General features: G+C 41.8%; 1 protein-coding gene across 1 annotated transcript in view; it reads right to left on the reverse strand.

Moving 5' to 3' along the window:
* agbl4 (AGBL carboxypeptidase 4) overlaps positions 1–17,973 on the reverse strand; it is a 253,600-nt gene that overhangs the window by 150,691 nt on the left and 84,936 nt on the right. Inside the window, exon 4 of the mRNA XM_070908675.1 lies at positions 1,963–2,057. Within this exon, the coding sequence (XP_070764776.1) occupies positions 1,963–2,057 (95 nt within the window). The remainder of the gene's footprint in view (positions 1–1,962; positions 2,058–17,973) is intronic.

A 17,973-nucleotide genomic window follows, 5' to 3' on the forward strand; every position in this document is an offset into this window, starting at 1 on the left:
ACCAAACGATGCCGGGGCCCCAGGACATAAGGCACCTGCACTGGGAGATAAAGGCTTCAACTCCTGGGCTAATACTGACGATTCTTTTGATAAATACAGACGTGAGGTGGAGGGTGGTGGGGAGTGGGGGGAGCAATCTTTTCCCGCTCACTCTCTTTCGTTCTCTCCTCCCTGTCTACCTGTCTCAGTAATCTCTCTTTCTTGTACTTTGTGTTTTTCTTCCTCCACCTCCTCTTTCTGTCTGTTCCTCGGCAACTCTCCCTCTCCCTCCCTCTCTCTCTCTTTCTATCTATCTCTCCCTCTCTCTGTACCTTCTTTATCCTGTCCTGTGTGAGTTTGGATCAGACAGGCGAAGCTCTCCACGCTCTGCCTTTTTATTTATTCCATATCTGTAACTGTCAAAAAGAAGATTGCTACTTTAGGAGCTGTCTGTGCTTTGTTGTGCTCATGGAAAGTCAAATAGAGGAGGTTGTGTTAAAAGCATCTTGACCACTTTGTGGGGACACAAACAATGTCAGCTGCGGTCTTGGAAGCCCCAGACAGTTGAAAATGGCTCTACAAGTGCATGAGACATGATGCCTCTTAGATGGCACAGTGCTGAGAGGAGCGGTTAAAATAGTATTAGCCTGGGGAGGTAATTGGAGTCTGGCCTCAGCAACGTTACCTCCTGCTGTGTCTGTCACTTAAATACCTATTTATGAGAGCTTATTGAAACATAAACAGGGCCAGGGTTGTATGATTAGTGTATTAAGAACAGCTTTGGGACCTAAATGACCCAATAAGGCTGCTGCTCAGATTAACACCTCAGACATTCAAGATTAGGCCAAATGAGGAGTCAAACCATTCAGTTTGTGGCATTTTTCATCATGTGGGACAATAATTACCGGGCACAAAATGTCTGCTAAATTACCAGTGCATGAAACGTTTATCACATGTAAAGAAACAGGGATATAACTTTGCTTTGTAGGGCTGTCTACACAGTAGCTTAACTGACAGGTTAACTACAGTCACCTGAGAAATAACAGCAATTTTAAAGCAAGCACTTGCCAGCTTCACTGTAAGTAAATGGTTGGCAGGATGAGACAATACTAGTGGCTGGAGCCGTGAAAAAGCCCAACACACAACAGAGCACAACAGAGAAACTCTGATTGCAAAGTTGCAACCCCACCACATGGAGTCAAAACAGAAAGAGCGAGGCAGCCGAGCTGAGCTGCATCATGTTACACTGTGCTGTATCATCGACAGCAGTTCATCTTTCCTGTCTACGGTGTCGTGCCCATTGTCTCTTCCCATTAGCCTGCGACCGCGGTGCTACGGTATGGTCGGTGCGGGTGCTAGGCTAGCAGACGCAGACAGCTCAGGGTGGCAGATGCCTGGCTTTTCTGCGGATGCCCTCCATCAAGTGATGACAGATGTCAGGGCTCCTCTTGGACGGCAACACTTCATCACGCTACCCTGTTCTCCCTCCTCGCCCCACTGGATACACCAGCCTGCATGGCAGACGCCGCGCCCAACCCCACTGCACCAGCCCCATTCCCTCCTGCCACACCTATTAATTCACACACACACACACACACACACACACACACACACACACACACACACACACACACACACACACACTCACACTCACACATCTCTGCATCCATCAGTCAAGCGTTATTACATCAGACAGCCGTCATACTGGCAACCAATGGATCACATGCTAATGCGCCCAGACGCATCCACTCTGGAAATCTAAAGTATCAGTCTTTAGGGTGTGTGTGTGTGTGTGTGTTAGGGAATGGGACTTTCTACTGCTGGGCAGAGAAGAAAAGTTTCTCAAAGTTGTGGAAAGACTTCAAATACTCTGTTAGCATTCTAGTGACCACCATGTGGACTATATAGCATGCGAAGTAAAGTACAGAGCATTAACCCTTTAAATAATGCTTGTAGAATTAGGGCTAATGTTACCACACTTACCATTTTGGCCTACTGGTAGACTTGACTGCAGGGGACATGCCATCTCTATACAGGCTCTTGGTCTTGGAGAAGTTGACCACATTGAAAATGACTCTCTGAAAGACATTGAAAAACATTGAATCCACATTAAAGTCACCCAAAATTAAAACCCAGTGGAGTTTTTTGAACAATAGAAGCATTATCAAGTAATGTTTTTAATGAGTGGGCCTTGCTTGCATTGTACAGCACACAAGAACATGAGTAACCTGCACCGGTCTCACACTATCATGTGTCTGTAAACGATGCAAAACGATGCATTACAAATGTTTTACGTGGAAGGCACCTTTAATATTGGTCATTGTAATTAGTGTAATAAGTTGTGGTATAACACAGAAAGCCTTATGCTGTGTATATATAATTAAAAAGCTGTTAATTGACTCACTACTTATACTTATATCATCTCCTTCTCATGTGACTTTGGAGTGGCTGTAAAATATAAACCCCCCCGAACTACAGAAGAAACTCGGAGAGCGGTAAAAGTTGCCACTACCACCATGGATAACACCAACAACACACAAAATCATGGCACATTAACATTACAGTGAGGAGATAAGGCAGCTTTAATGTTCCGCAGATGATCCCATGTTGCAGTAACAAAGTTCCCGATAAAAGGCAGAAGCTCAGAGGAGTGCCAGCCTCTAATCTGGGAGGACATTACAGTTCTCCCCAGAGGGATGCTGCCTGGCCCCAAACATTAAGCTTTGCCTGGAGCTTAGAGGACAGCCACGGTGTCTGGCTTTCCACCTCCTCTGGACCAAGGACTTTCTTTCTTAGGTAAAATATTGTGGATCAGCCCCTCCTTCCTCCCACCTCCAGTACGCATGATTAGAATCAGGAGGATTGGGGAAATGTGGAGAGAGAAATGAATAAATATATTTTTTAAAAAGTCAAATGAATGGCGATGGTAATACTGCGGTGAGGTAAATTAATCCTATTGATGGGGCATATCAAATTACCAAATAAGTCCAGGTGGTGGAAGTTAACTGGGTGCTACTGAAATCCTATTACAGACTCCCAACCCTCCTTTTCTTTCTCCTTTCCCTCACCCTCATCCATTTCTCCCTTTTTCTCCTGCCTAGCATCAGAGGAATGGGGATTGCGGATTGTGGCAAGCTGATTCAGACTTAGGTAAAATGACATCTAACTGATGTTGAGACTGGCAGCAGGCTCCTGTAGCAGGGAGATAAGACCATTGCTGCTGGCATTTCAATTACACTTTACTGCCCCGCACATCTGTTGCGAGAGCTACTTTTCAGCCTTTTCCCCTCAGGCAAATACAGCCTTACTCTGACTCCACTGGCTTCCTTTGACTGCACAGCCGCCTTCCTCATTCTTTATCCACAGCAAATTCAGATTGTCTTCCTCCTTAGCTTCACTCTACCCACTGTTTGTAATCTATTTGTTCGGCCTGTTTAACTCAGAGGGAGCTGAGACTGGACAGATGACAGAGGCACAGGGAAGAAAAAGAAGCCTGAATCGCAGAATGATACACAATATAAAGGGTGGGAGACAGTCTAGCAAAGAAAAAGGTACTGTAGCCAGATAGAGACATACAGCAGGGACAGACACAAAGAGACAGAAGATAATTACTCAACACTGGTAAATATCGGTGGGAGACAGAAAGTTACTGAGGAAAATATACTGGGCTCTACTGGCTAAGAGGACAGATGTAGAGAAGAGGACAGATGTAGAGGACACTGACAGGTGGGCTGGTAGGTAGGGAGGCAGGCACAAGTAGAAGTCTCAGACCCCCCCCCCCGTAGCTCTCTGATTTCATTGAAGCAAAACAGATTAAAAGAGAATCTTTTCGTCCTGTTACTAAACATTGGATCACAAAGTCACAAAGTTAACTTACACGACAAGAGGAACTTTGAGAAGCTTCAAAGCAAGGTAGTAAAAACCCTTGACAATTTACAAACAAGCACACACCAGCATAGGAAGATCTGTATACCACTTTCATGATACAAGAGTGTTATTCCTTTTTCCTTTTCCTGCAGGTGCTTCTCATCCTGAAAATTGACACCTATTGTTTTCTACAGCTACAGTATTGCAATTGTTCTTACATCTATTTTAACATTCTCTGCTTCTAAGCACTATGCAGTCACAGCCTAAATTCTACGCATATGCCATTTGTGTCAGCGGGATTCTTCTTTGCTCTCGCGTCTCTTCTTTATTTTCATGGCTCCAAACGAACCCAACTGTACCATGTAGGTTGGAGTGACGCGGCTGAAGTTGTGTTTACTCGAATCAAAGAGGACCAATGCAATTTTGGTATTCATTTCTGCATGAAATTGTGCTTTCGTTTCCATCTGCTAAGACCACATCTTATCACAAATGCAAGCACAAAGATCCATTTTTTGGCTTTGGTTGACAGAAGCTTTCATGTATTTTGAGTTTTGCCTCTTTGATTTACATTTTTTTCATCTAGTCCAGATTAAATGCACTCCAAAATACAATTTTAACTGTGTTTTTGAAATAGTAATTATAATGTAAAATGTCCAGAGCTGTTTGGAGAACGTATAAGGTCCTTCCCTTTCAGTAGATTAAATACCTGTTGAGTAGAGCAACACGGAGCTTTCCATCTGTAGTATCTAATTTGAAGAATGTGATGCATGCAGGTGACCTACTGTGCATACAGGGAGCTCTCAGTTTACACAATCATGTGAGCTAACAGACATGTACACATCACAGAAATTGAAGCAATCTTTGTTCACATTTGACGCTAAATCAAGAAACAATGCTGTTGCTGTTCTGCATGTGTTTCTCAATTAGCACTGCATGTGCAAGCATTGTGAACTACTGACAACAGGAGTCAAATTATTTGTGTTTGCGAGCATACTTGACCAATAAACTTGATTCTCTCTCTCTCTCTCTCTCTCTCTCTCTCTCTCTCACACACACACACATAATTTCATAGACTTAGAATCAAACAAACTGCTGTGGGGCCACTTCTGCAGATCGTTAAAACTTACGCACAACCAGGACCGATTTAGAACGTGTGTGTGTGTGTGTGTGTGTGTGTGTGTGTGTGTGTGTGTTTGTGTGTGTGTGTGTGCATGTGTCTGCACATGTGTGCTGCCCTGGAAGATTTAATTAGGCTGGGAGCAGTTAGAAGAGATTAACATCCATGCTGTCTGAGCTGTCATGTCGACGGAGCGTGTCAAAGCCCTCCGCCGTTCCCATCACTGCTGAATTACAGACTGGAAACAGGTGTCTCTGCGGTGTCACAACACACACACACACACACACACACACACACACAAACTACACAGATGACAATGGACGTCTTTAAATATTCCATCCAAGACTAAATAAAACTATTACATTTGTGAAAATGATAACGCCAAATTAGATGTTGTCATAAGCAGGAATGTGCATGAGGGCAGTTTGTGCACATTACAACGGTTGAAACTCCTTTCGCTGACAGAATCACACAAGATGCAAAACTCAAATGAACCTTAATGGTGCAATAAGTAAGATTTTCGCTCTCTCACAGCAGCAAATAACTGTAATGTATCTGCAGGGACTTAATGAGGTAGTTGATCAAAACCAATGACTCAAGAAATACTTCCTGGCATAGCCAAAAAAATCCACATCTACCAATAAAACTTTGCTTAAAAGTAGCTGTTTTTTCCTTTTGAAACATATTATACTAAGCACAGGGTGCCATGGATGTGTGCTGTGAGTGTGAGCTGTGCATGTTTCAAGTGACAGTCTAAATGACATATTTCTAACCCCAACCTCTTTGTTAACTTTTAAACAGACTAGCCAGCCAGCCAGCCAGCCAGCCAGCCACAGGGCTTGGCACTAAAATAGCCTTGCTGGTGCCGCTTCAGGATAGGATTGCATTTAGGACCAAACACTGCCTTTTGATCTCCATCGATCCAGCGAGTGGCCAGATAGCGTTGCTTCCTGGAAGAACTCTGGATAAATTATTAAAGAAACCATTCTAAATGTGTAGTCCAAGACCTCTACAGAGGGAATGAGCACTTTGTCCTTTTGATGGTGATGGTTGAGCAGACTTTATTATAAATGATCTGAAAAATAATAATGTCTTCAGAATGTGAAGGTTGTGAAATAATTAAACACTTGTGGGTTTGTTAACTAAAATCATTGATGCACTTAAATGCCAGATTTCTTGACCAGATAAATTGCAAGTATATTCAAGTGGAACTGAAGAGTTTGACTTTATTATAGATTTAAGAATAAGCATTATGTGTTTCTTCAATGAAAATGGAAACTATATGCCTGTTTCATAGCTCCAAATCAAAACAAAAGTAATCTCATGACACTACATATAGAGCAGGTCTAGACTGTAGTCTTTATAATATTATTACAGAGACCCAACAGTTCCCACCATGAGCAAGCACTTGGTGACAGTGGCAAGAAAAAACATCCTTTTAAGAGGCAGAAACCTCAAGCAGAACCAGACTCTAGGTGGGCGGTCATCTGCTTTGACCGGTTTACTAACATATTTATGTAAACAAACCTTTAATATGATCACATGTATATGACTTTTGAATATCTGACTCCTGCTGAAATGCTGTTATTTTAACATGTGTTGTTACAGTATTGGTGCTGTATAAAAACCATTACATTATTACGCTAAATTTCACACAATCTACAAAAATATGAAGATGTAAGTGCACATCATAATGTAAAAGTGTGTATATGAGGTTGCTGCAGGTGGCCTACAGCTTAGGGAGATTGTCCTATCATAGTTTTGGCAAGAGTCCACTGTGCTGATGGGTCTATGTGCACGATACAGAAACTAAAACTGCTCCAGGGACTCTTTCTTGTTGCTGACCCCGGGCTCAGACCGGAGAACAAATGAGATTTTTTTTTACTTTAAAATCAGTTCATCACAGAAAGATTATTAGTCCCACAACACTGCACTTGAAATATTGCCCAGTGGTGAAAATGACAACAATGTAGCCGAGGCAAATTGCCCCATCGGGTATTAGGTGAGGTTGCCTGGACTCATCACCAAACTGTGGTTCACTGAATCACCTTGGCTGCACTGTGATTTCCTCACAGCACAACACAAGCGAGCAGAGCAGATCTGTGAGCCCTGTCCATAGCCATCAGAGACATGCAGGCTGATAGCTGCTGGCAGCTCTGCCTGTTCCTCTCTTGTTGTCTTTGATCAGTCTGATCACTGACGCACAGCGTGCCAACTACCCACAGTACTGGGGACTACCTGACACCGCCAGGAGCACAACACACACACACACCCAGAGTCCAACACAAGCGCACATGTGCAGCAGTGGTGGAATGTAACAGTACATTTCCTCAAGTACTGTACTTAAGTCCAAATTTGAGGTACTTGTACTTAACTTGATTCTTTTTCTTTTCATGACACTTTCTACTTCTACTCCACTACATTTCAGAGGGAACTACTGTACTTTTTATTTCACTACAATTATTTGACAGCTTTACTTACTAGTTACTTTACAAATTAATTTTGCATACAAAACTAACAAAGAGCTTATGAAATATATAAATTCAACTAACCAACATTATAAGTACAGGTGAAACGATTAAGTCGATGAATCAAGTAGTCAACTTACAGAAAATTAATAGGCAAATATTTTGATAATCGTCATGGCTGGCACTCCTCGGAGCTGCTGCTTTTTATCAAGAACTTTGTTACTGCAAAAGTCATTTTTCTTGCAAAAACATTTCCCTTTGGGCTCTAGGTAATTGTGAAGCCATTTCTCAGTATTTTCAGAATTTACATTTTTCAAACCAAACGATCAATCGATTAATGGAAAAAACAATCAACAGGTTAATCCATAATGAAAATAATCAATCAATTAGTCACAATAGCAATTTGACACACATTGCAGTTTGATTTATATATGATGGCAGAGTTTCAATGAGCAAAACTAAAAGCTAAAATGCTACTCTTCTAATTTTTCTTCTAATATTAAATATAAAGTATATCACATAAGATAATGTATTATGCATCATCTTTCAGATCATCAGAAAAATTGTTGCACTAAACTGGTCATCGATCACTGGTTCTCATATAGTATGCGATGGGCATTTCCTCATATTTACATTATACATAAAACTGTGAGAAACAGATTTGCAATTTACACTGCATAGATTAATGTGAAATCATATAGTGGTGAAGTGATGACTAATTGTGCAGCTCCTTACCAGGGCAATGTTGTTAAAGTAATGAGATGTCTGCAAACATGCTGAACTAATCTGTTTGTCTAATAATAAACACCTGAAGTAGGACTGCAACTATCAGTTATATTGATAATCAACTATTCTGCTAATTATTTTGTACAGTTAATTGAGAAATTGGATAAGAATACAGTTAAGTATTTTCAGTAAGTAAGGGTGAGTTATGATTAAGGATTAAAAGCGATAAACAGGATACCAAAAGCATATGAATAATGTGGTTTGAGCCGTCCTAATAGCAGCAACATGTTTCAGTGGCAAATTATGCCAGTAAGTATTGGTGTATGCCACAGCTGTTCAACTGTATTGACATAACATTATGCAAGTTACATGAACAGCATGACACTGTGTTCCACTGACGGATACCACTTCCTGGCAGCTGCCATTTAAAACTGATATGTCACAGGCAGATACCGATCCTCGTAGGCAGCTGTCACTTAGGTTAATACCTTTGTGGTATCTGGGCTTGTGGGGTAGCCATGGCAACTCACTAGTTGGGAAACTATGATTTATTACAATTTGGGTTTTATTTTAATAGCTTAGGTCATTGGTTCAATTGGTTATGATAATATTGTACTAAATAATAGCTGAAATCTTGGAACATGGCAACATCAAGTAGACCTAACGGGGCAACAAACGTGAGTGGTCAGACTGGCAGACAGATTGTAAATTATTTGACAAAGAAAAAAGGAGGCAAATGGTAAGTTATAACCAAACTGTCTACTGTAAACAAACATTACAGCTTACAGATCGACTCCCTGATTCAACTTAATTATTGAATTATATTTACCGCGATTATGCGCACTTATGATTTCCTGTGCAATTACTTGCAACATTATGGACGTGCTTACTTTACTACTCTTGTTAGCAACTCGTATGATTGTCCAACTGCTTGCGTTTGTTGTGTTTATGAGCTATTTCAGTGATTCTGTCATCTCAGCAACTACATTATTGAGTACAGTGTTATTATAACCAATAGAACCAATGACGGGAGGTACAAAAATATAAAGTTGTAATAAACTGTAGTTGTCCTTTCAGGCATTCATGGCCCAGGGACTACTGTGTCAACCGGGGTGCACTTTCAATGCTGCGTTGCAAGTGAGCTGTACAGAACAAAAGTCAAATTATATGGGTTATAATTGTCGAAATAGCCTGTCTAATTTACATAAGATGTTGTTTATTTTAGCACTCACTGAAAAGCAGGAAGCCTTTTCTGGGCAACTCCCCAGGGTGGCATTATGGTGAAGGCCTGCTCAAGCAGTGCAGCTCAACTGTGGCTAAGCTCCAGTAAAGCCTGGTGACAGTGAGGAAGGTCACAAACCAGCAATAGGTGGGGATAACAGTATGACAGGGGGACACTGAGGGACAGTCTGAGCCCCTATGGGAGAGGACAGAGGTCACGGTCTCGTATGTGCAGGGTGGGACACGTGTGAGTGTGAGTGTGAGTGTGAGTGTGTGTGTGTGTGTGTTTGCAAGTCAAGGAGATAGGGGTACAGGTATGACTCCTTCAGGAGCACATACATGACCTTGAGTTAAGTCCGCTATACATAACCTGACAGACTGTTCACAAAGTCGCATGTTGACAATGTCATCCAGTACAACTAAATGTCAGCAATGTCACTAACACAAGAACCCCCCAGACACACACACTTCACACACACACACACACACACACACACACACATTTTACTATTCCTGCTCTCGTTTACCTTCCCACCTTCTCTTTTTTCCTTCAGTGTGATGTTGTTGCTGACAGTTTAGGTCCCCAATGACCAATGTCAAGTCAAGGTGCTGACACAAGGAAGAGGAAGATGGGACCCTTTAAACACATTACAGGTACACAAACACACAGACACTATACCCTGCCCCCCTCTCTGCTACTCGCCCAGACTCACACACACTTGAAGGTAAACTGACAAAACAACACAGTAATATTCCTACAGTAGTTTTGGTTTGTTTGTACTTAGTCTGAGATGCCCCGTGGAAAAGTGAGCTAATATGCGGGGGAAGTAGTGAGATACCTAGCTATTGATCCTGGGGGCCATGAGTCCCAGCAGCAGCCTTTTAAATGTCAGCTTTTAATTTCCTTCTCCCTCCTTCACTGAAAAAGATTTATTCAAAGCAGTGCTGTTCCAGGAGATATCAGATAGCACGGTGACAGTCTTTTAAAGGGCTTTTGTTTGGTTTCGGCATTCATGGCTTTTTGTATCAGACTCTTTTATTCAACCAGAGGAGGAGGAAGTTTCTGCATTGGGCACAGAGTTGAAAGGCAATCTCTCCCTTCCATTGTAAGGCGATGTACAACTGGAACTTCTTTAATTAGGGCTTCTCTTGCACTGAGTGACAGCAATGGCCAATACCCTCCAGACACTGATGGAGGTCACAGACACACACACCCGCACATGCACGCAACCACACACACACACAAACAAACACCGACATTGTAAAACATTAACCTTTTATATTACGGATGAGTATTTTACAGGTCACACAATAAACTAGCTGTGAAAGCCAGGAGATAAACATTAGTTCACCTCTGCTGAAGTCTTTTATTACCTTCATTTAATTACCAAGCCACATTCTGCACATGCTATAGAAACATGGTGGCACTATAATAAGATCACACATTCATGTTGTGATTTGACAATGACTATCTGCAGTGTGTGTCCTTTTTGGTCAGTTAGCCACATATTGTCAGATGTATAGGGACTCTAGTATGTCTGTTTCATTGTCAGGGTGTTTGGGCAGCTCCCTGAACATGCAGCTCCCCTTTTATTACCACCCTGCCCACACTGTCCTTTACAGTCATGGACACGCAAATATGTGGTATGTTATTAGTAGTATTGTTAAGTTTCACACAAAATAGCACAGTATGTGTTCTACTCTTATTCGCTTCTTTACTGTGTCAGTTAGAAAAACTATAATAAAAAGGAATGGTTAGTCAGGATCCTGATCAAACTCCTTTAATATTATAATAATAATATTTAGATTTGGCCGATTTGATACTTATATTCACCTAAATGTTGATTAAAGATTTACCTGACACATTGAAATAACAGCTGGAGCCAACTAAAACTGATACACCTTATTTTTCACAAGCGACTTGATCCAAATACTGAAGGTCCTGAATCAAAACTATTAAGTTGATAAGTTTAAATGATCTATATGACATGAATAAAAGTTTAAATGGGAGAGTACTACTCCAGAAAATGACATGATGTGGTAAGCTAGAGAGAAGACGTATCATTCCGTTGTGGGAACTACAGAAACATCAGTCCATTCATGGTTGAACAGTGGTGTAACAGGGTGGAGGTTCGCCACCGAACAAATTATCTTTAACGTGTATAGACACCTGCTTGCAGAGAGCATGCAAACCCCACTACCGGTAAGTTTATTTTTTTGGCCTGTCATTAAGTTACAATACTCACGGAATTTGTCAAACAATAATTAGCCACTAACACACCCTGCCAACGTTGAGGATTGTTATTTTAACCAGTGAAAGCGAGAGTCAGCGCTTGCTAAAAATGAGAAGCTGCTACCTAATCATTTGTACATTGACAACCTGGACGTCAGAGTCAATTGCACCGCTGTGCCCAAATAATTGTTCACATTTGCATACTGTGCTTGTACTGTAGTGCCTGGCTGTGGTGATGGAGAAGCAGCTTTGCAACACCAGACAAACTGGACAAAACAGTGCAGAAAACAAAGTGCTGACTACATACAAGTGAAATAATACTGAACTACATCTGCTTTCAGTTGTTACAGACCAACACAGTCTTATAGAAATACATTCATATACTTTGTTTTGGCAATTACATTTTCAAGGGAAATTTAATTCTGGCCTGCTGTGAGTGCCTAAACATAACCATAAAAACGTTAAATCATGCTTTATTTACTTAGAGTGGAGATTGTATTGCAAGAACAGATTTTGCAAGGAAAACACATGAAATATGTGGACCTTTTGCAAATGTATTTCTCCAATATGTTGATAAAAAAACTCGGCATCATGTTTCTTTCAAAATGTATTTGCTACTGCTAATTAGTAGTAGATGAGGAGTAATTTCTAGACAGGATTGTACAAACAATTATTATTCACTTGTCATATCAACATGATGCAGATCTGAAACTGACATGGAAACGCATATGATCACGGCCTGCCATGGCTACACCATACCGTACAACAACGATATTCAAGGTAATTCTCAAGAATTTACCCATGTGATTCGGTGCACATACAGATGAAGCATAAAAAGAAGAAAGGAAATAGTATGCTCTTTCTAATATCTATAGCAGAAAAAGAGGACCTGAAGAAAATAAGTTTTCACTTCTTTAGATTAAAAGCCACATGTTCTTTCTCTACTCTGCTGTGATGAGGACAGAGCTAGTTCCAGCCAGTCCACCTCCACTCCCTCAGCAGCAGCACCGCCGCTGCCACAGGCACTCAGTGAGGAATGAACAGAGCAGCAGTAACAGCCAACTGCTGTACTTGCCTCCTTCCCTCTCCCTCCACACATTTGTCTTCTCACCTTCTTTTTCCACTTCGCCTTCTGCTTTAAACATGGAAGAGTTAATTTGCTCATTCTGCAGGCAGCATCTCTTTCTATTTATCTTTCTTCTTGTTTTTTCCCCCTCCCTCTCTGCCCCCCACCCCTCTCTCTCAGTCAGGGCTGTGCTGTCAGGCCCTTCCAGAGCAGTGGGGTTGTCAGGAGTGATGGATGACTATCAACCTTCTGCTGTCTTCCACTACGCTCCTGGGAGATTTACAGGCTCGCTGACTACCAGGCATGAAAACCAATCTCTCTTTCTCATTCTTCCCTCCCTTCCTCCATCCACGCCCGCCTCGCTCCTTCCATCTCACTCCCTCTATTTCAACATCTCCTCTGTTACCAAAAAAAGCTCTCATAATGGAGAGATGTGTGCAAAACAACATTAAAATCCGTGTGCGGACAGAGGGAAGCGATTGCTCCTCTTGAGGGTTATTGTGGATGTGTCAGAGGGGAATAGCGTCCTCAGAGTGATACGCCTGGTCTTTGACAGCCTATCTTGCCCATCTTCATCTTCTCCATTGCTTCCAGCTCCTTCACAGGCTTGCAACACATGAACATCCATCCATGTACCTCTTGCTGGTGGTAATTATAGCATCGAAGAAAGGTGCTGGGCTAATTGCTGTCTCAAAATAGTAATTGCTTTATTATCGCGACAATTTTTGGTAATGATCGTTCAAAGGCATTATGTTAATGCAATTAAACAGTTTCATTATTATTCTTGCTTGCACTAATTGACGGTATTTTCCAGGGCTGGGCCCCTAAATAAAGTTGTATTGAAAAACTCCCTTCGCTGCGATGAGGAGACAGCACGAGAAGTCTCACACAGATTATTTAGAGTATGCTTAACAAGTCTGTCACCTGCTTACAAGGCTCTGGCTGTCAAAATGATGTTCTCCAACAAAAAGCAAAACCAATCTGCCGCACAACATTGGTGCCATAAATATCGTGTTCATATACTTTCAAGCAGATTGAATTATACCACAAACATCGTGGCACCAGACCAAGGTCGGAGAAAAGACATCTAGTCCAGTGACATTTCCTTGACCAAAGACTCATATCAACTAAGACAGCATATCCATGAATTATCAAATTTTGTGTCTTCAAATTTCATAACCATTTCCTGTAACCACTACCTTTCAAAAACTGTCGGGGGAGGAAACATATATTTGCATTCATTTGCAAATTCGGGAAGGAACCATGCTGGCTAGTGGAATCAGTATGAGCTTTAATATGCACACAGTGCTGACACCACTCTTCAAAAAGAAGGTAATAGACATAAATGACATGTAAATGCTATTTAGATTGCCATCTAATATCATGCAAAGTAGCACTGTGTCTCACCTTATCAAATATTTGAATTAGAAGATGTGGCCCCACCTCGATCTTGGGCTGCGTATAGTAATGATACCTGCGAGTGTGAGTGTGTGTGTGTGTGTGTGTGTGTGTATCTCTGTCTGTCTGTCTGTCTGTATGAGTGTGCATGCATGCATGCATGTATGTGATCTTGACTCCATAATGATCTCTGGTCTTAACTGTCAGCACACTACATAGTTTATACAGTGTAAGAGGTAAACACGTGCAATGCTTTCATTGACATTTGGTGGGCTCATTAAAATCAGATCACATCTCAGGAGGACAGCTTGAGGAGAATTCTTGTTCTCTTCCCTGTGCTTAGACAACATGGTGTGATGCTTAGCTTTTGCTTATATGGGCCTTGTTAGCTTTGTACATATCAGGTCTATACTCATGCTGAGTGACAAGGCCAGATTGGCATCAGATACAGAAAAAGGCTGAGTACGGAGCTTTACAGCCTGAGAACATTAAGCATACTTGTGTATTTGGATTTACTTCTATTGTAAAACTTGATAAAACATGAAGAAACACCACTACACAAATAGAAAGGATAAGTTGTAAAAGAGCAAGGACAGCTTAGCTGATGTGTCCACTCAAAACAAGACATAGTCCTCAGTGTGCAGGGTTGTAATAGGTCTAGATTTTGCCACCAGCGCTGTTTCACGCCTGCACTCCTGTAATATCAGGCATCAGAGTAAATATGTTATTTTTGTTTTCTTGCACAATCTGCATTAATTAGAAAAAGCACCCCCCCGGTCAGGCGCCACACTACTGCCAGGAGCCACAGGGCAAAAAATGAGTCATTTTGAAATTAATAATGGATCTGTGTCTGCAGGGAGAGAGAGGAGGATTCACAGAAGTCTGTGTGAGTGTGTGCCTGTGTATGTGTGTGCATCTGTATTGACTAGTGTGAGTGTGTGAACCCTGCATTGAGTCTATAAATACGTCCTAGCAGGTCATTTCACTCGCCCAGCCCAGCCCAGCCTCATAGACCTCCAGATGCTCTCTCTCTTCCTCCATCATTTCACAAGCAGATGTGAATGTGCAGATGTGAGAGTAAGACGGTGCAGAGAGAGGGTGGAGCAATAAAATCATAAATAAACAGGAGCTTTGGGGGTTTTCCTGCCACAGTAACTGCTGCCATTTGACCTCAGGCGGTCTGTGGAGGGCAGGGATGATAGATCTGCCCTTCTCCGTCCTACAGCTGTTCACACATCAACAGCAGAAGTTCCAATTAAAATGCTGAAGTGGCGGCATCTTTATCGCTACTGACACTCTAGAGGCCCATGTGTCACTTCAGGCCTGGATGAGCTGATGAAGGAGACTTGGGGAAGGGAGAGGAGGTAGGGAGGTTAATGAGAGTCCAGTACTACTGGCAGCCCATATTCTCAGTCTCTTCTCTCTGCACTGCTGCCACAGGCCTTCACTCTGACACACTCTGATATAACACATTCAGACTAATTTGAAGGCTTGCTGAAAACAGAGAACAAAACATGAGGTCAAAAGGCGATGAAGACTGTGTGTGTGTTTGTGTCTGTTTTTACAGCAGCTACATGACTGGGAGAGGATGGAGGTTGAAGGACACTGAGGCTCATCTCTGACAGTTGTGCTTTGTCAGCAGGAAGTGATGTCACGGGTCAGTGTTGAGAGTGTGGAGGTGGGTCTACGAGGGCGCTAACCCTACAGCCCTGCTGGATAAGCACAGAGTGCTCAGAAACTAAATTCAGTATGAATGTTGTGAATGGCAGATGCCCCAGTAGAATATCAATCACTTTCTGCATTCCACAACAAAGTCTTCCTCTCTCTTCCTCTCTTTCCTCTGATATTTTAGAAGACAGACACGGGTATAGTGTACAAGCTGCCAGTGCTACATCCAATCAAAGTAGATATGACTCGTGGAACTGGATAGTAACTTACTCACAAACTCTCATCCCTGAAGTATTTAAGGTTAGTTTGTGTCTGCATCAATTTGTTAACCTAAATGAACTGAAACTGACTCCAAGCTCAGAGTACGGCTGTTAACATGAGAAGAAGACCGGAGCGGCCCTGAGCAGGAAGGAGTGGAGGGACAGCTGAGGGACAGCTGGAAGTTAAGTCAAGTTCACTGGGGTTCCGGTAAGGCCTGCATCCTTTTCTTGTTGAATGGCAACTTAGAGCTATTAGGACATGTGATGGCCTGTTTGTAACTGGAAGAGCCTGGAACTTAAATTTCCCATACCTGACAACAAATAATAACTGTTAGCTATCTTTACACTATCTTTCAGTGTATTAAATACTCAAACAGAAATACAATTCAGATGAGAGCAGCGGTCAGGCAACCAGTGGACACTTCATGAAGTTACTGGTGCCAGAAAATAAACCAACCATAGAACGTTGAATTGTTGTTTTTACTTTGTTTTTTTTGTATGGATTAAACAAACAAGATAAAAAGTGTTAATTATTGAGCTTTATAGGTGCTGGTAGATGGGTTTTGTTACCTTTGGACAGAGTAAGGCTAGCTGTTTCCCCCTGTTTCTTGTCTTTATGCTAAGCTAAGTGGCTGCTCTATCCAGCTACATTTTACCATACAAATGTAGGAGTGGCATCAATCTTAAAGCATATTTCTTATTAGCTATCTTAAAATGTTGAACTTTTCCTTTGAATTAAACATTAAACATTTTCACACATGTACACGTCAAACAAGTGAACTGCTCCAGTTAACAAAATAATTCCATTTGACAGATTCAAAATGTCAAATATAAAACACAAACACACACACACACACACACAAAACACTGATGATAGAAAATAATCTATAACACTCATTGACTGCACGTAGCGACATTTGCAGGTCTAAAGTGCTGCTGCCGTGACTTTTGTTGCCTATACGTGGCTCAGGTTGGATGGAACTGTAGGACTAGCATTGCATGACTGAAACTGCTGGTGCTGAAAATCTACGACTGGATTATATTGGCTGTGCCTGGTTTCAGGTGCTTCACACCAATGACACCGCGTGTCCTTGTTCCTTTTAGTATTATGAGATCATTTATGCCTAGACATTTTTACAACTTGTTGTTGAGTGGAAGAGCACAAATCAAAAAGCCGACATGACCATCATCATGACAGGGGAACACAGAGGACGTTGGATTTGGATAAGATGCAGTTTCAATCCATAAATCATAGAGAAGGGAAATAGTGTGAATCTAAGAGCACTGCTTTGCTGTTTGGTCTACACAACACACCTCTTTTCTGCCCCCATGTGAAACTCAAGCCCTTGGAGAAGACTTAATCTGGGGGACATTTTCTGGCCTTCAACTTCCCAATGGCCAATGACTGAAATTCTGGTCTACCATGCCTTCTTCTGTGTGTACCTTTTTGTTGACTCTTTGTGATTGAGAGGCTGCAAAAAAAGCAACCTTCTCTACCTCCAGCTCATCAACATGCATGGGTGCACACACATACACAAGCACACACACTTACATGCCTCCTTCCAAGAGATACGCGATAAACGCAACAGTAGCATTTTATTTTAGCTGCTTCGCTTTCTGTCTGACTGGAAACGACTCCTAGTATTGTTTCTTTGTCTGCAAATGATGAAAACGGATCAAAATGAACAACGCTGCTGCATCTGCTGCTTCACTTCACCACAGACGAGCACAAGGAGAAGATAAGGAAAGGAGAAGTAACAGGATGATGGCTCAGAGTCACAGGATGAACAATGGCTTGAGCCTCCTAATGGTTCAGGGGAACAGTACAGTGGCTATTTCTACAAGGAAATGCATCATCACTCCAGGACATGGAGAGGGGAGAAAAGAAAGGGAAAGACAAAAAATATGTGTCCAGTATCTATTGAATGCATGATGGATTTAATGTGTGGAGTAACCTTTGGAACATCATG

This window comes from Enoplosus armatus, chromosome 7 (genome assembly GCF_043641665.1).
Source record: "Enoplosus armatus isolate fEnoArm2 chromosome 7, fEnoArm2.hap1, whole genome shotgun sequence".
Classification (NCBI taxonomy): Eukaryota; Metazoa; Chordata; class Actinopteri; order Centrarchiformes; family Enoplosidae; genus Enoplosus; species Enoplosus armatus.